Source organism: Saccopteryx bilineata, chromosome 6 (assembly GCF_036850765.1).
Source record: "Saccopteryx bilineata isolate mSacBil1 chromosome 6, mSacBil1_pri_phased_curated, whole genome shotgun sequence".
Taxonomy (NCBI): Eukaryota; Metazoa; Chordata; class Mammalia; order Chiroptera; family Emballonuridae; genus Saccopteryx; species Saccopteryx bilineata.
The window spans coordinates 206,062,347-206,085,710 of NC_089495.1; the positions used below are offsets into that span (position 1 = coordinate 206,062,347).

At 53.6% G+C, this 23,364-nt stretch overlaps 1 protein-coding gene across 1 annotated transcript in view; it reads left to right on the forward strand.

Moving 5' to 3' along the window:
- The window catches only part of PSMF1 (proteasome inhibitor subunit 1), a 38,249-nt gene extending 14,885 nt beyond the window's left edge, over positions 1-23,364 (forward strand). Inside the window, exons 4-7 of the mRNA XM_066235507.1 lie at positions 6,382-6,576; positions 18,581-18,634; positions 20,615-20,773; positions 21,255-23,364. Of these exons, the coding sequence (XP_066091604.1) occupies positions 6,382-6,576; positions 18,581-18,634; positions 20,615-20,773; positions 21,255-21,306 (460 nt within the window). The 3' untranslated portion in view covers positions 21,307-23,364. The remainder of the gene's footprint in view (positions 1-6,381; positions 6,577-18,580; positions 18,635-20,614; positions 20,774-21,254) is intronic.

The window sequence follows — 23,364 nt, forward strand, 5'->3', positions numbered from 1 at the left end:
ACACACATGTTCCCACATACCTCCCACCACACACACACACACACACACGTTCCCACATACCTCCCACCACACACACACACACACAAACGTTCCCACATACCTCCCACCACACACACACACACACACACGTTCCCACATACCTCCTATCACACACACACACACACGTTCCCACATACCTCCCACCACACACACACACACACACGTTCCCACACACCTCCTATCACACACACACACACACACGTTCCCACATACCTCCCACCACACACACACACACACACACACAAACGTTCCCACATACCTCCCACCACACACACACACGTTCCCACATACCTCCTATCACACACACACACACACGTTCCCACATACCTCCCACCACACACACACACACACACACACACACACGTTCCCACATACCTCCCACCACACACACACACACACAAACGTTCCCACATACCTCCCACCACACACACACACACGTTCCCACATACCTCCTATCACACACACACACACACGTTCCCACATACCTCCCACCACACACACACACACACACACACGTTCCCACATACCTCCCCCACACACACACACACACACACACGTTCCCACATACCTCCCACCACACACACACACACACACACACATTCCCACATACCTCCCACCACACACACACACACACACACACACACGTTCCCACATACCTCCCACCACACACACACACACACACACACACACACACGTTCCCACATACCTCCCACCACACACACACACACACACACACACGTTCCCACATACCTCCCACCACACACACACACACACACACACACACACGTTCCCACATACCTCCCACCACACACACACACACACACACACACACACACACATTCCCACATACCTCCCACCACACACACACACACGTTCCCACATACCTCCCACCACACACACACACACACACACACACACACACGGCCGCCTCCTTCACTGGCAGCGTCTCTCACTCAAACGGCCATGTGTCTTTAAAAACGGGTGAACCCGGATTGACGCAGTACTGCCCAGATTTCATAGTTTGCCTTGGGGTTCACTCTCGGTGCTGGTGGAGTAAGTTGAGGTCTGTCTCTCCAAGTGGCCACGCCACTGTGCCTCCCCACCAGCAGTGAACGAAGGCCCCCTGCTCGCATCCCCGGCACACTTGCTGGTTCAGAGCGATTCGGATGGCAGCCGTGCTGATAGGTGGGCAGTGGGGCCTCCCTGTCCTGGAGCTTGCAGTTCCCCAGTGAAGTGTGAGGTTGAGCATCTTTTCACCTGTAGTTCTTCTTCAGCCAGGGGACCGGCCTGGTCTGCCCGCCCGTTTTTTCATTGTTGTCTTGTCACTGGGAGTTAGGAGTCCTTCAGATATTGTGGATAACCATCTTTTTATCATCGGTGTGTTTTGCAAATATTTTTTTGCTTGTCTGTTTTCTCATTCTCTTGACTTTTTATTTTGAAATTTGCAATCTTACAGAAAAGATGGTTTACAAAATGATTAAAGGGATCACCCATATGTACACCCATTATCTAGATTCTCCAAGTTTTTTAACATTTTGCTAAATTTGCTAATTTTTTTAAGTGAGAAGGAGGGGAGATAGAGACAGATTCCCACATGTGCCCCAACCAGGATCCACCTGGCACCCCCCATCCGGGGGTGATGCTCCAGTCAACTGAGCTATCCTCAGTGCCCGGGGCCGATGCTCGACCCTGTTGAGCTGCTGGCTGCAAGAGGGGAAGAGAGAGAGAAGGAGGAAGAGAGAATGGAAGAGAAGTAGATGGTCGCTTTTCATGTGTGCCCTGACTGGGGATCGAACCCAGGATGTCCGCCTGCTGAGCTGATGCTTGATCCACTGAGCCAACTGGCCAGGGCCAGACCAGGCTTTCTAAAACATAGATCAGATCATGGTTAAAAACCCTTGCCCGAAGTCCTTCAGTGAAATCTGCCACATATTAGGATGGGTACTATAAAAAAAAATAGAGAATGACAAGTACTGGTGAGAATGTGGAGAACTTGGGACCCTTGTACACCACTGGTGAGAAGGTAACGTGAGGCAGCCACTAGAGAAAGTGGTCCCTCAAAAAATGAAATTACCATGTGACCCAGCAGCTCCCCTTCTGGGCACACACCCGGTAGGACTGAGAGCGGGGTCTTGAAGAGACATTGGTGCACCCACATTCACAGAGGCATCATTCACAATAGCCAGAAGTGGGAGCCACGCAGTGTCCGGGATCACCTAGGACAGATGAACGGATAAACAGAATGCGTGCACACACAGTGGGTACGCTCAGCTTTGAAGAGGGAGGTTTCCACACGAACCCTGAGGACATTATTATGCTAAGTGAAAGGAGCCAGTCACAGGCAAATGCTGTATGATTCCATGTACACGAGGTACGCAGGGCGGCCGAATTCACAGGCTGGAAAGTACAATGAGTGTTGCCAGGGGCCGGGAGAGGGGAGGTCTGGGTGCCGGTGTGTGATGGGCACAGAGCTTTGGTCTGGCGCAAGGAAGAGTTCTGAAGGTGGACACGGCGGTGACCGCTCAGCAGCGTGAACGCACTTGGTACTACTGAACTGTGCACCTAAAATGTCAACGTTGATATGGTTTTAAACGTTTTCCTTATTTAGAAAAGAAAAAACCCTTCAATGAATTTTTATTTCTCTGGGGGCGCAAGCCCTCCAAACCTCCTCCGGTGCCGAGGTGTTGTGCTCCTCTCCCCTCCCCCTTCAGGGCTCCTCCCTCCTCCGAGCAGCTCTCCCGGACTGCCTCCCAGAGCCAGTTCCTGCTCTTCCCTCCCATTTCCGGTGATGCGTCAGCTCCTTAGAGAAGCCTTCCCTGCCCACCCTGTCTGCTGTTTTAAGAATTTAGTAAGCGGGTATTTTACGATGAACTTCTTAGAGCCGGTCTCCCCCACTAGAGTGGGATCTCCGTGAGGGCTGGCCCTGGCTCTGTTTTGCACGGAGCAGAACAGCAATTTTCAACCGGTAGGCCACAGGAGGTGTGTTGGGATTTTGTGTGTGTGTGTGCAAATTTGATTTGATTTTTTAATCTATTGGGTCACGATGCTTTCAAGCGTCCCCCTCAATATAACACCCTCTACACACCGCATCATGCACCCTCGTGGCCCATGCAGGATCTCTTTTCACCCCTCTCACCCCCCTTTGCCCCCTACCCCTGCCTCCACCCCTTTCCCTCCGGCTGTTGCTATCCTGCAGCCACAAGAGTCTTTAAAACAAGCAACACCTGACCGTTTAGTCAGGGGCACTGACCTCTTTTCCAGATTGTAAAAAAAAACAGACAACAGCCCACATGACAATAGCCTTCCAGTGTGAATGAATCAGTCATACCTTTTATTTCTCAGATCGGCAAAAACTATTACACCTCTTTTGGTGTGCCGCAGGATTGTAGTAATTAGTTTGGGTCTGCCCTGAGATGGAGCCGATTGACGAGCACTGTGTTCACAGGGGGATCAAAGGGTGAGGGGAGGCCAGGGCCGGGCTGGGCAGAGCCGTGCTTTGGGGTGCTGCCCACCGGGCCCCGCCCCACCCGGGCCCCGCCCACCCGGGGCCCCACCATGCCCTCCCTGTAAGGAGGTAAGAGAAGGGCATTTGGAGGGTGGTCTCCTGATTCTTCATCCTGGAACTCCATTAGGAGAGAAACAGACAAACTCGTGCAGGAGCCCAGGCCCTGTATTCAGCTGTTTACTGATGACATTAGAGCAGTTTAGCTGCCATAGCAATACGGAGAGAGAAACAGTGGTAATGTTTCCATTTGGTTTTTTTTTAATACACGTGTTGCTGGGGTTTCCTGTGTGTGGGTGTTGTGTTTTGTTGATTATGTGGAAAGGGATACAATAGTACTGTTTCGGCATGGTGGTGGCGGCGGCCTTGTTGTGAGAATGGAGTGTGTCAGCACAGAGCGCTCAGGGCCGGGCCCAGGCTCTCAGCAAGTAGGCAGAGGGAGAAGGAGCTGACCACTCGGAATCATCGCCATGGAAACAGGCTCTGAGTGCTAGGGTGGGGTCTGTTCCTAACCAGAAGGCCCTCCCTCTCTGCCTCGCTGCTTGTCCTCTGTGAGGCCCTCCCCATGGGGTCATCCTGGCACCTCTGGTCTGCTGTGGATAGCTGTCAGTGCCCCTTGGTGAGCAGGCGGCGGTTTGCCGAGGAGTGGAGCCCTGTCTCTGCCGTGCCCTCTCCGTGTTCTGGTGTAAGCTGTCTTCTGCACTGAACACGGCATTCTCTGAGACTGAGACACTGTGTGAAGGCCTCTCGGTAGTTTTCCAGTCAGATCCGAGTTCTGCGGTGAACGTGTCACACGGGGACATCGGGTCTCCAGGGGCCTCACGCTCAGATCAGACTGGTCTCCACAGGCGTGTGTGGACCACGGGGCCCTTAGCTCTTTCAAGCCAGGGCGGCTGTTCTCACTTCTAACCAGCGTGGCGGTTAGAAGAGCAGTGTTCTTCAGGACTGGGGTCAGACTGGCTGGAGTAGAGGCGCTCTGGTGGGAAGGCTGGGAGCGGGCACCGGCTTCCTCTCCTGCCTCCCTGGGCCCGCTCTCGGCTAGAGGAGAGGGAAGCCACCGATCCAGTCAGCCTCGGTGTATTTTATGGTTAGACAATAAATGCATTTTAATTAAACCTTTCATTTTAGACTTACATGTAGTTGTAAAAAATAATACAGGGAGACTACTTTTTACACATTTTACGTCAATGATAACATTGTAGAAAACCAGGAGGTACTACAGCCAGGATCTCACTGACCCGATGATACGATGATACAGAGCGTTTCATCCCTAGCCGCGTCCCTCTGGACTGGAGGCCTTTTTATAGCCGAGCACTGCCGGCCCCGCCCCGATCTCCTGGCAACCGCCCTTTAGTCTTCGTTTCTCCAGTCCTGTCGCTTCGGGTGTGCAGACGCAATCACGCAGCACGGGAGCCTCTGGGATTGGCTCTCCTCGCTGGGAGCCGCCCGGGTGTTCCCGCGTTAGCAGTGTATTCCTGTTGCCTAGTGTTTCATCATGCGGATGGGCCAGTTTGTTTAATCATTCATTAGTTGAAGGATATCTGAGTTATTCGCAGGTTTTTTTTTTGCTATTACAAATAAAGGTGCTTGAACATTCACGTAGAGGCTTTCGCGAGGGCATAGTTTTCATTTCTCTGCATAGGTGCCCAGGAGTACCGTGGTAATTGCATGTTTAGTTGTTTTTTTAATTACTAAACAGTTTTGCAGAGAGCCTACACCAGTTTACACACCCGCCGCCAGTGCATGAGCGCACCGTGTTTATCTTCGCCGACGTTTGGTGCCGTCACTACTTTTCGTCTTAGTTACTCTGGTAGATGTGTAGCACTCTCGCTGTGGTTTTTCCATTTCCCTGATGGCTAACGCTGTTGAGCATCTTTGCACGTGTACATTTACCATCTGTATGTCTTCTTCAGCAAAGTGTCTTTGGCTTTTAGTTTGCTCTTCTGTTCCTGGGTTTTTAAGTCAGAATCTTGATCGTGATTTCTTTCCTCTTCCAGTGTAAGCACTTAGTGCCCTGAAGTGTCCTCTCACACTGGTTTAGCTATATCCCACATAGCTTAATAGGTTGTATTTTTATTTTTATTCAGTGCTTTCTGTTTTTTCCCAAGACCTCCTCTTTGATTGATGCGTGACCTAGACTCATGTTGCTTCATTTCCCCATATTTAGAGCTCTGTTGATGTTTAGTGTGACTCCACACGGTCAGAGACATAAGGGTTTCAGTTTACACGTTTGTGAGGTTTGCTTTTTTGACCCAGGATGAGGCTTATTTTAAAACGCGAGGCCTGCCCGCTCCCTGTCACTGCTGTCTGCCTCGGCATCTCGTCCGAGGCTCACGGTGCTTGTCCCGGTAATGACGAGCAGCCCCGAGTGCCTTCCAGGGGCCCTGGGTTAGTGACACGCTGGACCTTGAGCCCCAGAGTGCTGCCTACCTGGGCCGGGACCCTGGTTCCTCCTCCCCCAGGAGCCTGTGGCTCTGTGACCCTTCCCATGATCGTGATGAGCACACAGTGGCGGGTGGGGTTGATGGGGCAGGTGCCAGGAGCAGCCAGTCCAGGCCCTGTGCCAACACCCTCCTCTCTTTCTAATGGGGTGGTGTGTGAGGAGGGGCCACTCAGATGCCTAAGAGGCTCAGGCCCAAACCTCGGAGACCACGCCAGGCTGTTGCCCCCCTCACCCAGGCCCGCTGGGCGGCCCATCCCCACCCTTGCAAACGGTCTAAGCATAACATCGAGAGCTGTCAGGGCTGCTGCAGCCATTGTCCCCGTCGCCAGCACCAAATCTCTGGGTCCAGTGCTTCCCGCCGGCCGCAAGCCCCTGACGCCTCATCTCCTTCCTGCAGGACCTACCGAAACAGCGAGGAGCTGCGGACCCGTTTCGTGTCTGGGATCCTGACGCCCATCCGCGAGCACTGGGACAAGGCCAGCACGAGCAGCAGGAGCAGTCCCCAGCAGGAGTTTCCCCCTGCCACCGCCCGGGAGGTGGACCCGCTCCGGATCCGCCCACAGGGCCCGCGCCCTAGCCGGCAGCCCCCCTGGTGAGTACCGGGCCCCGTGGGCGGCCCCTGCTTCCGCAGAAGGACTCCCCGCCACGGCTGCCCTGCCGCCTGCCCCGCCCTGCCCGGGCACATCCTCAGCAGAGCTGTCAGAGTCACCGTATGCTGAGACAGGGAGCGGAGACAGAAGGAGGGCAGTGGGTTCTTGTAGTCCTCCTAGTCCCCCTCAGCCCCCAGCATCGGAAGGCTGCCTGCCCCCTTTCTAGGGTCCACGGACCGCCTCTGAGTCAGCGCAGGGCCAGCGCCCAGGGGGCCCGTGCACGGCCCTCCTGAGTGGTGGCCGAGGCGATCCAGTTATTCACTCCAGAGCTCTCCGGGTGTGCAGGGCCCTGGACAGGCTTTCTGGGAAAAGGCAAAGATCCAGAAGTACTTTCCCAGGGAGGACGTAGTCCGTGTCCTGCCTTGTGATTTCATTAGAGTCACCTGACCTCTTTTTACAATTTCAGAACTTTTCCAAAATAGCACGGGGTGTGAGTAAATCATGTCTGAGACTTAGCGGATGAGGACGGTAGCATTAGGGCTGGAGACTTGTGCTCTGAGGGAGGAGAGGACCAGGGAGATGTGAGTCTCTGCTGAGACTGCGCCCCAGTTTGGAGTCCGCGGTATAGCGGTAATGGCGAGGTGGATGGGTGGAGGCAGGGCTCACCTTGGGGCCGTAATGAGCACGCAGTAAATGTCAACTGCTGTTGTTATTTTTCTGTTTTACAATTGGATACCTTTGGTTAGTATTTTTAAAAATGGGAAATTGATTTACTTATTGCCTTAGGTCACAATTGGCAATTTGTTCAGCAGTGTTCAGAAATATTGGGTCCTGTGGGAGAGGAGAGAGTAATAGAAAGGGGTTAGAAGGCTGGAACAGCTTGTCTGGTCTGACACTCTTATTTTACAGACAGGAACCGAGGTAAGGTGACCTTCCCAAGGTCACGAGCCCCCATTAAAGAGACAGAGCCTGACTGGGGCCCAGGTGTTCTCACGCCCGGCATAGTGCTCTGGCCGGGACGGACCAGATGTGGTGGCGAGATTTAAGAATAAGGCCTGGGCAGCAGTCAAGGTGGGGAGATTTTTAGACGTTAAGTAGGTGATAATCCTCAGCTCTCTCAGGCTCACTGCCCATTGCAAAATAAGTACTCTGTGAAGTCTCCTTGACTCTCTCAAAAGGGAACTCATAGATACTCTTCACTAACCGAATGTAGTTTCAAAAGGAATCAGTATGAAGTCCTAACTATAAAGTAAACAAGAAATAAAGAGAGTATTTAATAATAAGATAATGTATATTCCACTGTGTAGAGGCCTGAGCGAGATTGCGCTGGAAAACGGGCAGGTGTTTGCAGCTGTGTGTGGAATTACCTTGACCTTGGCAGCAGCAAAGGCTGGCGCGTACGGATGCGTCGTGTAGGCAGCCCCAGCGCACAGGCTGGGTTGCCAATAGTAACGTGGCTTTTCTGAGAGGGTGAGCAGCCCTCAGCAGAGGGCAAACAGAAGAGTGGATGGCCAGTGTTTCGTATTACAGCGGTTATATTCCTGAAAACATCTGTGTTAGAACGGTGTGAAGAATACTTTGTGACCGTGTGTAAAATAGTCTTGGACTCAGATAATCTCCATCACATCCAACAAGACTTCCAAAAGTTGTGTGGGGTGCATGGTGCTCTGTCGTGTGGGATTCCACTGTGAAGTGTGGAGCGGGCAGCACCTGGTCTCGGCCTGTCCATGCCACGAGGACTCTCAGACACGGGGGACCTCAGCACAAATTGTCAGTGGTTCCCAAAGCCATTAGGTAGAAGCTTGTTCGGGGAACTGTATAACAGATGGGTCAGACCAATAGCACCTGAAACCATAGACCAGGCCTACCACTGAAAGGACAGCCAGACACTGTCTTCTTTGAGTGAGTTTGCCGCAGCCTGAACCCAGCCTGAACTCCCAGTGTAGAAGAAGCACAGAGGATAGAAGAATGAGTTAGACAGACAGATGAAGGCACATGTGTCCCCCCTCAGCCATAAGGAGAGATGGCGTGATGCTGGCGATGACATGGGTGGACCTTTGAGGGTGTCATGCTAAGAGAAATAAGTCAGGCAGAAAAGGCTAAGACCCATATGACTCCACTCATGTGGGATATAAAACTGAAACTCAGGCATGGCCAACAGTGTGGTGGTGACCAGAGGGCCGGGGGTGGGGGGTCGTACAGGGTAAAGGGGGCAAACACGGGGGCCGGAGGTGATCTGACTCTGGGCAGTGGGCGCATGATGCGGGATACAGACCATGTGTCCTAGAACTCTACCCTTGTGACCGATATAACCCTACTAACCAATGTCACCCCATACATTTAATTTAAAAAAAGTCCATGTGTTCCAGCCAAGAATGGAGCATGAAAAATTTTTACACGATACATTGTTGTTTTTTTCCAATCAAATTAATGACTGTCTTGCAGAGGAAAGAGAGAGTGGGGGCTCTGACTGTTAATAAAAGAAGTCTTATCTGTTTACATATGTATAATGAAGTCTGTAAGGGTGAGATGATATGTCCGAGGTTTGCTTTAAAGTGATTTCACTGCCCGCAAAAGAGTCAGACTCTGGGAAGCGAGCAGGTAAAGTAAGAAGGGTAGAGTATTGATAATTGTTGAAACTGAGTGGAAGAGTGCATAGGGGTGCATACATTTTCCTATTCCTATTATTTTGGTCCATTTGAAAATTTCCTTATTAATGATTTTTTTTTTATTAATACCAATCTTTCACAAACTCCTTCAAAAAATAGAAGAGGAAGGGACACTTCCCAGTCCCTTCTGTGAAGCCAGTGTTACCCTGATACCAAGCCAAAGACATCACAAGAAAGCTACAAACCAGTATCTTTTATGAATATAGACGCAAAAATCCTCATCAAACTACTAGCAAAACAAACCCAGAAACATATAAAAAGGATTATACACCATGACCAAATGAAATTTATTCCAGAATTGGTTCACTTAACATCTGAAAATAAATCAGTGTGATACACCATGTTACTAGAACAAAGGACAAAAACCACATGTTCATCTCAGAGAAAAAGCATTTGCAGAATTCGACACCCTCTCATGGTGAAGGCATTCAGCAATGGATGGAAACTTTCTCAACTCAATAAAGAGCATCTGCAGAGCCCCATAGCTCACACCCGACCAAAGGAGAAGGATGCAGTGCTTTCCCCCCAGGGTCAGGAACAGGCAAGGGCACCTGCTCTTGCTACACTTACACAGGATGGTACTCACTGTATAGCAAGTGCCAGGGCCACCGTCACTCAAGAAATGAAAGGTACACAGATTAGAAAGTAAGTAAAATGATCTCTGTTTGTCAGTGACAATGGGTTGTTGTATATAGAATTCCTAAGGAAATAAAAAAACTTTTTAGGACTAATATACAAATGAAGCAATGCTACAGGATACAAGATCCAAAAACAAAGATCTCTTGTGTTTCTATGCATTCGCAGCACATGATCTGGAAAGGAAGTTAAAGGGATGATCACATTTACAGTAACCCCAAAAAGAATAAAATAACTTGAGAATAAGTTTAACAAAAGGAAGTGCAGGATTTGGATACTGAGAACTACAAAAGTTTGTTGAAAGGAATTAAGGAGGATCTAACTAATGGAAAGGCATCCCATGTTCATGGAGTGAAGGACTTAATATTGTCAGTGCTCCTCAGATTGATCTGCATATTCAGTATAATCCCATCCAAAATCTCGGAGTTTTGTTTGTTTGTTTATAGGGTTTTGCTTTGTTTTAGAAATTGACAAGATTATTCTAAAATTCATATGGAATGCAAGGGAACCAGAATAGCTAAAAGAGTTTTGAAAGAAAAGTTGGAGGACTCAAACTTCTCAATTTCAAACCTTACTACAAAGCTTCCATAATCAAGACAGCGTAGGACCCACGTTAAGGATAGACATACGCAAGTCCGAAGATAACGCACACACTCATGGGTAATTATCTTACAATGAAAAGGATCTTAACATGTACATGCTGAGGAGCCACCTAGGGTCTCAAGTCTGGGATGTGCTGCGCGCACTGTGAGCGGGACACCAGCTCGAGCCCCGGGCACTCCGCTAAGACCAGTGACAACGTCCGGGCTTCTACTGTTGTGTCGCCTCATTGGGGTCGAGCAGCAGGCGCCCAGGCTGCACACGGGAGGGAAGGGGAGCCTGGATCCCACGGGGGGGGGCTCAGGGAAGGCTTCCCCAGGGAGGGACTGACCTCTGAGCAGGAGCTGTAGCCAGCCAGGCGGAGCGTCAGGTGGAAAGGCCTGTCCCGGGCAGTGCCGGGTAGGACGGGCAGTGTGTTTGGAGCTGGGTGCAGGTGGGGTTGGGTGGCGGTGGGAAGTGGGTTGCAGAGATCAGGGCAGGCTTCCCCACTCGGGGAAGGGACAGGATTCAGTACTCCCGCGGTCAAGGTGGAGAATTACCGAGACAGGGGTGTGGGCCTCCATTTAGGACGGGAGCCTGTGCTGAGGCTGCAGGTCTGTGGGCAGAGTGAGGAAGATGTGGGCTTTGTTCTAGGCCCAGGAGGTGGGGGGAGAGCCTGGGACGGGTGTCAGCCAGTCACAGCTCTGCTGCACGCACAGCCCGCTCTACACCCTCCGGCCATGCAGTAGCTAAAGCTCCTGGCCCCCTAGCCCGGAGTTCAGCCCGTTAGCACTACCACTCAGTTATTTTTATCTAATCCCAGGGTTCTTGGCTTTTTTCCAGTGTGTACTTTCTCCTACTTTTTTGCCTCCTTGTATCCCCATGCTCTGACCCTCATCAGCCTTGCACATTTTTGATGAGGTCTCTATTCTGTGGGTTAGGGACCCCTAGGGCTGGGTTTCTGCTCCTGAGGCACACACTCTCCCTCTGGCCTGAGAAGCACATGAGTCAGGAAGAGTGACAGCAGCCGTTAACAGACTTCGCACAGCCATCCTCATGGGTGCTCAGGGAAGGCTTCCTGGAGGAGGTGTTGCCTGCTCTGTCTTCATGGGGAAGAGAAGTACTTTTTAAGCTTCATTTTTTTTTTCCTTTTCATGTGTCTGAATTATTTTTTAACGTTCCTTTCAGTGGGTGGGTTGTTCAGGCTGAGGGCACGGTAGGCCAGCTGCGTGGACTGTCCCTGAAGGGGGCTGTAGAGAAGGAATGTGGGTCTGGAAACTAGGGTGTAACAGCTGTGGAGGATGGGACCAGGGTTTTTTTTGTTTTTTTTAAATATTTTATTTTTAACTTTATTCAGTTTTTGGGTGTTTTTTTGGGGTTTTTTTTTTGGTTTTTTGTTTTTGTTTTTGTTTTTTAGAGGGGGGGGGAGGGAGAGGGAGAAAGAAGGGAGAGGAGCAGAAAGCATCAACTCTCCTATGTACCTTGGCCAGGCAAGCCCAGGGTTTTGAACCAGCGACCTCAGCATTCCCAGGTCAACACTTTATCCACTGCGCCACCACAGGTCAGGTGGGACCAGGTTTTGGAAGGCCCTGACGTGAAGTACGTGAATCTCCCTGTGGGTTGTTGGAAACCACTGAAGGACTTCTTTTTTTTTTTTTTCCCAAAGTTAGAAGCAGTCAGACTCCCGCATGCACCCGACCGGGATCCACCCAGCATGCCCACCCGGGGGCGATGCTCTGCCCATCTGGGCCGCTGCTCTGCTGCAACCAGAGCCATTCTAGCGCCTGAGGTGGAGGCCATGGAGCCGTCCGTCCTCAGTGCCCAGACCAACTTTGCTCCAATGGAACCTTGGCTGCGGGAGGAGAAGAGAGAGAGAGAGAGGAAGGAGAGGGGGAGGGGTGGAGAAGCAGATGGGCGCTTCTCCTGTATGCCCTGGCCAGGAATCAAACCCGGGACTTCCACACGCCGGGCCAACCCTCTACCCCTGAGCCAACCAGCCAGGGCCCACTGAAGGATTCTGATGAAGGCAGTGGTGCCTTTGGCTGAAGAGCCTGGTGGGTCGGAGGGGCTAAGGCAGAGACCGAGCCTCATCGCTCCTGCGTACCGCTCTGTGCAGGCAGGGCTTGCCCCCCTTCTTTCTGCCGCCCAGCCAGCCCCCATTTAAGGAGAGAGTCTTACATGGCAGTTAGCAACATGGGCTTTGTGGGTCGATCAGCTGGGCTCAGACCCTGACCTCGCGGCCGTACCTGTCGGCACGTTTAGCCTCTCGGAGCCTTGGTTTTCTCATCTGCACTTTGGGATCATTATTCGTCTCATCGGTTTCTTAGGATTGAATTTATTTTGATGATAGATGTTACATGTTGAGCTCATGGCTCAGAAACTAGTAGATGCTCAATAAATACTCAGCGGGTCCCATCCGGGTAACAGCAGAGAAGAGAACAAGACTAAAGGTGTAATGAGTAGAGGTTCCCCTGTTTGGACCTAGGCCATTTTACGGACATTGTCTCTTTGTGGTCAACATTGGCAGCCATTGATCAAGGACAGGAGTAACTGCCATTCCTGGCTGTCCAAGCTGGACCACTGGACGAAGTGCTTTCATTTAAGGTCGCTCATCTTCCAGAAGGTTGTTGGCATCCCTACTTCATGGGGGAGGAGACAGAGATGGGGAGGCTGCAGGACCCCCAGGAAGTATCTAACGGGAGAGTGAAGGCTGGGCTTCCCCCTGCGTGGGCCCCACTCAGAAGCTCACACTTTCCCCGCTGCACCCTTCAGTTGCACTCATATGGTTGATTTGTGTCCAAGTTCAGTGTAGTCAGTGTCCACAAATTACAGAGAAAAATCTTCCCTTCCCTGCCCCCCAGTTAGGCTCCTCTCAAGATAACCTGTGTCGCAGGACAGGGACGCTGAACTGAGGAGATGGAAGAGGCGGGATGGAGGAGGCTTGTTGTCAGCCACCTCCCGATGACAGCCTGTCAGGCCTTCCTCTGTGGCCCCTTCTCCCTCCACCCCCACTCTTGGCCAGCAGCCCCCTGTCTCTGCAGCACAGATGTCTGTAATGACATCCGATTCCTTTATAATAGCCCCCACCACCTCCATGTTGCTGGGCAACCAGGCAGTCACACTTTCACCTTTTTGTTTTTCCCTCAAATGTGACATTTGGTGGCGGGGCTTTAAGGTGGGGAGCAGGGGAGGAGCTGCCCAGCAGCAGGCCCATCTGGTACTGCAAGGTGTTACTACCCCCTTCCTGAACAGCCTGGCCTGGGCTCCGGGCAAGCGGCAGCCTCTGCCCCTCCCCCCAGGACGCAGTCCTGCGGCTCCGCCTCTCTGCCCACAGCCCCGTATTGCCCTTCCCACACCTGGAAGCCTCCAGGTGCAGACCCGAGTCAGTCGGGGTGTCTGCCCTGGTGCATGAAGAGAATTGCTTCTCTGAGAGTGTGGTGAGGTGTGTCCGGAGCTCGTCACAGGGCCTGGCTCTGCTGGTTCCGTGCTGGTTTGGTGCTGGTGTAGGTGGAGAATTGAGGGTCAAAAGGAGGTCAGTCCTGAGAGATCTCGGGGAGAATTACTGAAAACAGCCACATCAGCCCCCTAACTTGTTGTTATTACAATTTTAACCCATTTCCCTTTGCCCCATCTGTCCCTCAGGCAGTCAGGAGCCGGTCCCAAATCCTGTTCCCCATTTCGAAAAAACATTTTTTCCTACGCTTAACCAGCTTTGCTAAAAATAAATCCTTAGCTATAAAGCTCTTACTTATGTCATTCAAATTTCATTTTTAATTCCAGTCTGTATCTTTACATGTTTTTTGAATGTTCCTAATATATTGTGTTCTGCATTTTTTTTTAATTTCTTGATTCACTGATTGAAGTACTGAATGTTGTTAGCATCTGATATTTTATTACATAGCTACGTTATTGGCCTCACCTCAGTGCGATGTTTCAAGCATGTCCAATTTTCCATTTTAAATCGCACACTATGAACATCTGTATGTAAATTGGTGTTTGTTTTTTTTGTTTGTTTTGTATTTTTTACTTCCTTGAGTTACGTTTCCTAAACTGGCAGATCTCAAACTTTTTGATCTTAGGAACCCTCTTGCATTTTCAAAAATTATTTAGGACCCCAGAGAACTCTTTGAGTTACTCTATCAGTGTTTACCATATTAGTAGTTACAGCCAATGTTTTTTTTTCTTAAGTTATAAGCAGGGAGGCAGTCAGACAGACTCCCGCATGCGCCCTACCGGGATCCACCCGGCATGCCACCAGGAGGAGATGCTCTGCCCATCTGGGGTGCTGCTCCGTTGCTGCAGAAGCCATTCTAGCGCCTGAGGCAGAGGCCATGGAGCCATCCTCAGTTCCCCGGGCCAACTTTGCTCCAGTGGAGCCTTGGCTGTGGGAGGGGGAGAAAAAGAGAGGAAGGAGAGGGGGAAGGGTGGAGAAGCAGATGGGCACTTCTCCTGTGTGCCCTGACCAGGAATCAAACTGGGGACTTCCACACACCGAACCAACGCTCTACCACTGAGCCAACCAGCCAGGGCCCCCCAAATTTTTAAATACACATTTGCTCATTAATTAAAAAAATAACAAGCCCAGTATATGTTCACATATAATATAAAAGGAGTTTTATGAAAAGGTCTATATTTTCCAAAATAGAAAATAAATTAGTGAGAAGAGTGACATTGTTTTTACGTTGTTGCAAATTGTTTTTACGTTGTTGCGAATTATTTTACTGTCTGTCATGGAAGACAGACAACCTAGATTCTCACTTCTGCTTCTGCACTTAGTAAGTGGTAATGTTTTGTTAGAGCCATAGCCTAGATTGCTTGCTGGAAAAGACAAGAATCATTGAACAACCTTTTGAAATAGTTGTAGGTAGTCTTTGCGTTTCACCAGAACCTGACACGTGATGGTTTCTGTGAGCGTTCATTGTGATGTGGAATCTGAATCCGTATCAGTGAACTCTATATGTTCATTATTCCATTCAAGTCCAGTGGTCTGCCCTGCCTTTTCAGTGGGATCTTTTGCCCATGAACGATATTAGGAGATCGTGTATCAGCTGTTTGGGAAATATTAGTTCACTGAGATGTGCAGAGTGACTCAACGTTGGCACATTTATCACACAGTATCAGAAACTCGTGTTCATTCATATCACTGATCTCATCAGCATCGGTGTCATGCAGGGAAGCCATCAAGCTAGTGGTGAACACGGATTTCCACGTTGCTCATTTTCGCGGGAAGACTTGGGTTGTGTAATTGGCAGCACACGCTGTCAGTCGCTTTCCTGGACTAACGGGCTCACGCACCCAGGGGCTGCTGCCGAGATGAGGCAGATAACCTCAGAGGCCTGGGCACATCGTCCGCCTAAAGGCCACATGGAGGAGATTGTATTTGCTCGGGGAGGCAGAGTATCTGGACGGACGACAAAAACTGGAGACCTGGGGGCTGGGGGGGGGAGATGGTCACTTTCCGAGCCCACAGTTTCCTAGTTATAATTCTGAAGGCGGAAAAGACCTGAGAGCAGGCTTGGTTTGTGTTTTTCTTCCCAAAAATGAGGTTGGTCCCAAACCTTGTTTGGTAGCAAACCTGACCTAGAGTGGCAGGAAGCTCTTGATATATTTCCACTGATGCCACGGCTGACTACTCACTCGCTGTACAGAAATGTCTGAGAATTGGGTACAGGGTGCCACATGGGAGCGTTAAGCAGAGAATATAAGGCTTACTCATCTGACCTTTCTAAAATATGAAAAATTCTGAATTCCGAAACACAGCTGGCCGAACCTTGCGGGTCTCTGTGTCCTCTTTACTTTTGAATTTTGCAACTGGTGAGTGTATTACCTATTTAGAAAATTAAATTTAAAAATGTATTCTTTTAAAAACGAAACTGAGCCCAGTGCCGACACTGAGCAGGCGCGCCGTGGACGGTGGTCGTGGCTGGTGCTCCGCCCTCCCGGGCCCTCCGGCTGTCAGCATGTCTGTGCGCAGCCGGGGCTGCGTCCCGTCAGGGCGGCTCTGGCAGTGCCACTGCGCAGATTTACACTGTAAAGGACAGAGCGAGAAGGACAGACCTTTGCCAACCAGCTAGAGCATTCCCCACCCAGAGCCCGTCTTCATCCAGAGCAGGGCGTCTCAGCCACCAGGAGGGCAGTAATGGCCATTGTGTGGGCAAGGGAGGAGGGGTTGTGTCTAAGAAGGGACGTGCGTGGCCAGGTCCCTCAGACCCCTCTGTTGGAGGGGCCCTGTTTGGAGCTGGGACACCCTGTCCAGCATGCCGGCTGAGAAGCCGTGCCTCGCGGTGAGTGCACAGCAGACTTCCCTCCAGTCGGGCACCAGGGGAAGCAGTAGGGCCTGATCTCAGAGACCATGTGCAAAACTGACCTGCTTTTAAACTCTGACGTCTCAGTGAGCACACCCAGGATGGAGACTGTTTGAAAGGGGGGGTCTGCACGTGCCCATACTGAGTTTGCGAAAGCGTGCACGTGTTACTGCGAGAGGGCGTTGAGCGTGCGCTGAAGGATGTGTTGTGACAGTTTCAAGTTCCCAGATTGCTGGGGTTGGCCTTGCAGCTGCCTTCCTAGCCGCATTGTTCTCCGTTTCTTCTCCCTTCCTCCCCCAGGAGAGAGACAGAGCCGGCTGCCTGCTTCCCGAGCCAGGGCTCCATTCTCCCAGACGTCCTTAGAGCCGCTAGGAGCCCCTTCTGTGCACTGGTCAGAGGGGCAGTTGGTGGCGGTGGGTGAAGCGCTTGCTGCCCTCTGGCACCGCCTGGCCTGACCAGGGAGGCCACCAGAAACTTTCACTGCCAGCTCCGTGAACCGTGACGGGGACAGTCACCTTCCCTTGGAAACCAAGTCCCCCTAAATCACAGTGTCTTTTCCAGCCCATTAGGCAGCTGACGGAGGAAGCTGCTACCCCAGCTCTGTAATGATGGCTCCTTACCTGTGAGCTTCGAGGAGGGGCATTTACGGGGCTCCCCTGCAGTCTGGCAGGAGTGGCCGCGCCCCAGAGCTGTCTGCAGTACTGCCCACCGGGCCCGAGCACAGCCTGAAGACCACTTTCTCGGACACTAAATCTTTATTTTATTATGTTCACATCCATGTCCTTTGTAGAAGAAACACAGGAAATAGAAGAAACTCCCCACTGTTTATATTTTCAGTACGCGTCCTTCTAGCCTATTTCTATGCACACCGCTGATTTCCTAGGTTACCGACGACCCACCCGCCTTTCTCCCATAGTTAACACTACAGCATAAACATTCTTCCACATCGTTATAAAACATTGTGAGAACATTGTTTCCGTGGCTCACTTAGGGATATGCCGTGATGTGCCCTGGTCCCTGTTTAGGCCGACACAGTTCCCTCGATTATAGCTTTTTTGGTGATATTTTAATTTGAATAAAGTGTTCTCTCTTTACGGTTGATACCTAGAAATAGAATTGTTGGATCAAAGGATAAGAGATACTTAAGGTTTTTGAAAGAGCTCTATTTTGTGGGCGTGTGTGTGTGTGAGTGTGTGTGTGTGTGTGTATATATATATTCTATAAGACAGAGTCTCCGTTAGTGCTGCTAGCTCCTGTGTTGTGGATAAGGGTAGTGGGGGAGGGGAGGAAACCTCAGAGGTGACAGTGGGCTGTGCCCCTCCCGCAGCCTCAGTGCAGGTCTACAGCACTTACATGAGTCCCATGCTGGGACATATTGACAGAAAGGTTGGGAAGCACCATCTTGCTCTCCCCGTTGGAAGCTTTTAAATCTGAGCTTTGGGTGGTTTGGGTTTTAGAATAGTTTTCTGATCTAAAAGATCTGGGTTCTTTATCCAGAGTTGAGGAGGGTGAGAAAACTGTAAATAAGATAAAGGTTATGTGGACGTTAGCACCTCTCCTATTTCTCCTTCCTAGGGAACTGGGACTGCCCCTGTTACAGCCTTGTGTTCGGCGCTGTAACGTTATCCGTGTTAGTCTCTGCCAAGGGCCACTTTGCATTATCCCCAGCGGTTGATGCCTTGCGCAGGGGTGTCCGCTGTCCCCAAGCCTGGGAGTGAGTGCCTTTGTGACCCCTCTGCTGTCAGGCTCCAGCCCGTGGGGACCCAGGTGCCCGGCTGCTCTGGGACTTGGCGGTGATTGTCCCTTGTTTGTTTCAGGTGTGATCCCCTGGGCCCGTTTGCTGTCGGGGGAGAGGACCTGGACCCCTTTGGGTGAGTACTGCCTGGGAGGTGTGGCCCACGCCGCCCGTGGCTTCTCAGCGGGGCTCCTCTTCTAATTTTAGCACTTTCATCAGTCTTCTTCGGGGTGGAGGAGACAGGTTGTTGCCGAGCTGCTGAGAAATCACTGTGCTCCTGCGCGCTGCCATGCCTGGGGTGGTGGGGGAGAACACCGGTGCAGGGGCGGGCGGCTCGGCTGTCCTCCCTGGGCCTCCCCCGTCCCCCCCATCCTCCCTGGGCCTCCCCTGTCCCCCCCATCCTCCCTGGGCCTCCCCCGTCCCCCCCATCCTCCCTGGGCCTCCTCCGTCCTCCCCCCATCCTCCTGGGCCTCCGCTGTCCTCCCCCCATCCTCCCTGGGTCTCCCCTGTCCCCCCCATCCTCCCTGGGCCTCCCCCGTCCTCCCCCCATCCTCCCTGGGTCTCCCCTGTCCCCCCCATCCTCCCTGGGCCGCCTCTGTCCTCCCCCCATCCTCCTGGGCCTCCCCCGTCCTCCCCCCATCCTCCCTGGGCCTCCCCCGTCCCCCCCATCCTCCCTGGGCCTCCTCCGTCCTCCCCCCATCCTCCTGGGCCTCCGCTGTCCTCCCCCCATCCTCCCTGGGTCTCCCCTGTCCCCCCCATCCTCCCTGGGCCTCCCCCGTCCTCCCCCCATCCTCCCTGGGTCTCCCCTGTCCCCCCCATCCTCCCTGGGCCGCCTCTGTCCTCCCCCCATCCTCCCTGGGCCTCCCCCGTCCTCCCCCCATCCTCCCTGGGTCTCCCCTGTCCCCCCCATCCTCCCTGGGCCTCCTCCGTCCTCCCTCCATCCTCCTGGGCCTCCGCTGTCCTCCCCCCATCCTCCCTGGGCCTCCTCCGTCCTCCCCCCATCCTCCCTGGGCCTCCCCCGTCCTCCCCCCATCCTCCCTGGGCCTCCCCCGTCCTCCCCCCATCCTCCCTGGGTCTCCCCTGTCCCCCCCATCCTCCCTGGGCCGCCTCTGTCCTCCCCCCATCCTCCCTGGGCCTCCTCCGTCCTCCCCCCTATCCTCCCTGGGCCTCCCCCACCCCCCCATCCTCCCTGGGTCTCCCCTGTCCCCCTCATCCTCCCTGGGCCTCCCCCGTCCTCCCCCCATCTTCCCTGGGCCCCCACCCTGTGCAGGGCAGTGCTCCCTCTGGGGCGGGACACTGCACGGGTTTGTCCAGTGAGGACTGAGAGTGCATGGTGGGCTACAGACCTTAGAGAAGCTTGGCACTACTCACAGGTCCCCTCGCTTGATAAGGGAGCCTCTGCTCCCGCTAATCTCTGGGTGGTTCTTGTCATGGACCCTGTAAAGTCATCACAGCCTCAGCTAAGTAGTGTCTCACATGAATGACTCAAACTAGGTTTTGACCTCTGCTGCAAATTGACCCCACTTGAGCAGGGTTCTTAGATAGCTGCAGTCACATGAGTACGTAGGTAAGCTTGAGTGGTTTAGGGGGACATCAGCGCATGTGTCCTAGTTTGAGCACTGAGCTCGGGTCCGGGGAACATCATGAGAGAGAGCCGTTGTCTGGAGCCAGACGGGAGACCCACAGGCAGTCCATAGATTAGCCTGAGGTGGGTGCTCTAAGGAGACGTCAGAAGAGCTGCAGAGTGAATGGACTTAGTGCCATTCTCAGTCTTGAGGCCTGAAGCAGTGCCCTGCAGAGCCTTGTGATTCTGCTTTGACCTGGGCAAGTTCTAGCATCTGTTCGCAGTCCAGTTGTCCCCCGTGGGTATCGGGCATGGCAGGAGTCTCAGTTCTGAAGGCCCAAGATGCCTGGAGAGCCAGAGGTCCGGCCGTGCGTGCCAGGGGAGTATGTTTGCATTCCTGCCCACTTCCTGCTGGGACCCTGCCGCCAGCCTGCTTGTCCGCCTGAGCCTCCAGAGGCGAGTCCTGGGCATTCTCGGTCCACTCCTGCCTCCTCTGCCTCTTCTCCAGCACCTCCCTGCTGCACCCAGACCCCTTCTTCCTTCTTGTCTCAGGCGTCCAAGAGGTGGCATGATTGTGGATCCCCTCAGATCTGGCTTCCCAAGAGCACGTATTGACCCGTCCTCGGGCCTCCCAACCCGGCTTCCTCCAGGCTCAGTGCCCCCAGGAGCGCGCTTTGACCCCTTCGGACCCATTGGGACCAGCCCATCCGGGTAGGTGTTCACTCGGGTGTGCTGAGAGGGAGAGCCTGGTGGAGCGGGGGCGTCTGCTCCGCCCCACTGCCAGGAGTGGGGCCTCCTCCGGGCCCTGCCTGGTGTCCCCCAGAGCTCCAGGGGCCCCCACTCCTCGGTGCCTCCCTCCCGCACTCCGCTCAGGGGGCCCCAAGGAGGGGATGTTGCTTACTCCTCGGAAGTTCCACACGTGTCGGGGACTCCCTGAGTCTGTGTCCACACTCACGGGTAGCGGGACTGTGTGGTTTGTAGCTGCAGAAACTGGGGCCCCAAAAGGTGAAGTCACTCACCCGTGGTAGGAGAATCGGATTCAGCCCCCGCTTGTGTGGCTCTCGAGCGCACGCCCTCAGCTCCACACACCCCACCGGCGTGGAGGGCAGGCTCCTCAGCTCGGCCCTGTCTGCCTGCGTGCCTCGGCCGCCGGCCGCCCTCACGCTGCTCACCAGCCCTCTTTTCATTCCAGACCCAACCCCGACCACCTCCCCCCGCCAGGCTACGATGACATGTACCTGTGACGGCCTCGAGGGGGGGCCGTGTCTGCAGGCTGGCTGGGATCGCCGCCCCGCCCCCTCTCCGAGCCAGGGCGCCCGCTGCAGCTGTCCACCCGGCTGTGTGTAGGCCCCTGAGGCACCGCAGTGCCTCCCACCACCAGCTGCTCCCGTTCTCAGGGGAGACCCCGGCAACCTATACCCTTGGCCCGATGCAGCGCTCTGAGAACGGAACGCATTTTGGATGTTATTATTGAGAACAAATGTCAATACAGAAGTCATGTTGCCGTCTCCCACTGCCCTTTGCTGCACATCTCCTTCCAGTTGTGAGACGTCAAGTTTGAGTTTGAGTTGAGTTTGTGTGGGGTAAATGACCCTTCCTACCCAGGGCCTGTTCTTGCTGCTCAGGCACCTGCCCTTTGTAAGTTGCTGTCTGCTCCTGACGTCACTGAGATGGGTCCCCGTGTGGCTGCATGGATGAGAGCGAGTGGCAGGAAACCCCGTGGGCCATAGGGATGGCTTCCACACGAGCAGGCACGTCGCCAAGGGGCCACCCACCCGTCTGTGAGGGGCAGAGCCCTCCAGGTCCGCCTGTCCAACCCGTCCTCAGAGTCCGTCTGTGCCCGGCAGCCGCAGTGTGGACATGTGACAGATTGCAGGGCTCCTCTCATCTCACCACCGGCTCGCCGAGTGACCCTGAGTCCCTGCCCTCCTGTGGCCTCTGTGCCCACTGTGAGGCTGAGGTGCCCTTCCGACACTAACATCCTCCTCCTATCTGCTTCTGTGTGTGGCGGCCCCTGGGAGCCAGGCCCAGGGGATGAGGCAGATGGAGGCCTTGTGGGCTTCCCTGCAGAGCCTCCGGCTGGGCCTCTCCTGCCCCGGGCCCTGCGAGCACAGGGGCTCGGTGAGCTAGTGTGGAGCTCCGGAGGAGCAGAGGCCAGCCTCCAGGTGCGGCCGGGGTGCATGGAAGAGCTAGTCAAGCGCCAGACAACTAGGGAGGCGTTGCACCCCCAGGGAGCCCGCCTCCGGGCGCCAGGGCCTCTGCCCAGACCCCCTGACCCTCGCTCTTCTCCGGCTCCTTTTCAGCCCAAAGCCGGACAGACGTGGGCACTGACGGACCTTGTGCTGGTGAAGAGAGCACCCACCACAGAGTGCCAGGCTCAGGGCAGGAGGTCGAGCGCTGGGCACTCTGGCTTCACACCAGCATTTCCGCCGTGTTCAGGTCCTCTCACTCCTTAGCACCTTGGGGTCTTCCCCTCATTAGGACGTGTTATTTACCTGGGGGCAGGGCCCCAGAGCCTTCCGCTGGCACCCTGTAGCCTGGGCCTGCCTGTCTGCCCGGCCTGAGAGCGAGTTCGGGGTAACGTAAACGGGCACTTGTGCCCAGGGTCAGCGTCAGATGGAGGCCGGGCCTGGGCAGGGAGGCCTGCACGAGTGGGCTCGCTGGGCACTGCTGGCTGCCCCCACCCCACGCTCGTCTGGGAACAGACCGCCTTGAATCCTTTAGAACGGGTCTGCTCCAGAGAAAGCTGCAAATACAATCATCAGTCATAGTTTTCTTCCTCAAGGGCCAGCAAATGGGTGCGATGTTTCTGTTTTGAAATTGGAAAATATCTTCCTACCGAAAGGACCCGGGCAGGCAGCCTGCTCGTAAAAACATCCTCTGCTATAAAAGGAAGCGAAGGGACGTCAGACCAGGCACCGCCAGACAGGCAGGGAAGGGTAGGTAACTTAGGGCCCTGATTCGTGAAAAGACAAGGTTGGAATAGCCAAGTTGCCGTGCAGACTTTGTAGTGGAAAGGTTGGAAGTGGCCCTCTACGTGGTCCGTTCTCTGAAGACAGAAGCTAGTGACGTGTCTGCAGAGCAGTCCTCCTCAAGGGCGCCGAGGGACACGGGTGATGTCTCAGTGGTTCCATGCGGGGGGGGGGGCTTTTAGGAACTTCCAGGTCACACTGTCTATTTGTAGTGGGGACCCGTCCCCCCTTTCAGCCACAAGTAATCAGTCACCAAGCTGCACATGGGAGTGAGTCAGGTGTGTTTTTGGAACCCAAAAGTTTGGAGCCTTAATAAACATCAGCAATTAA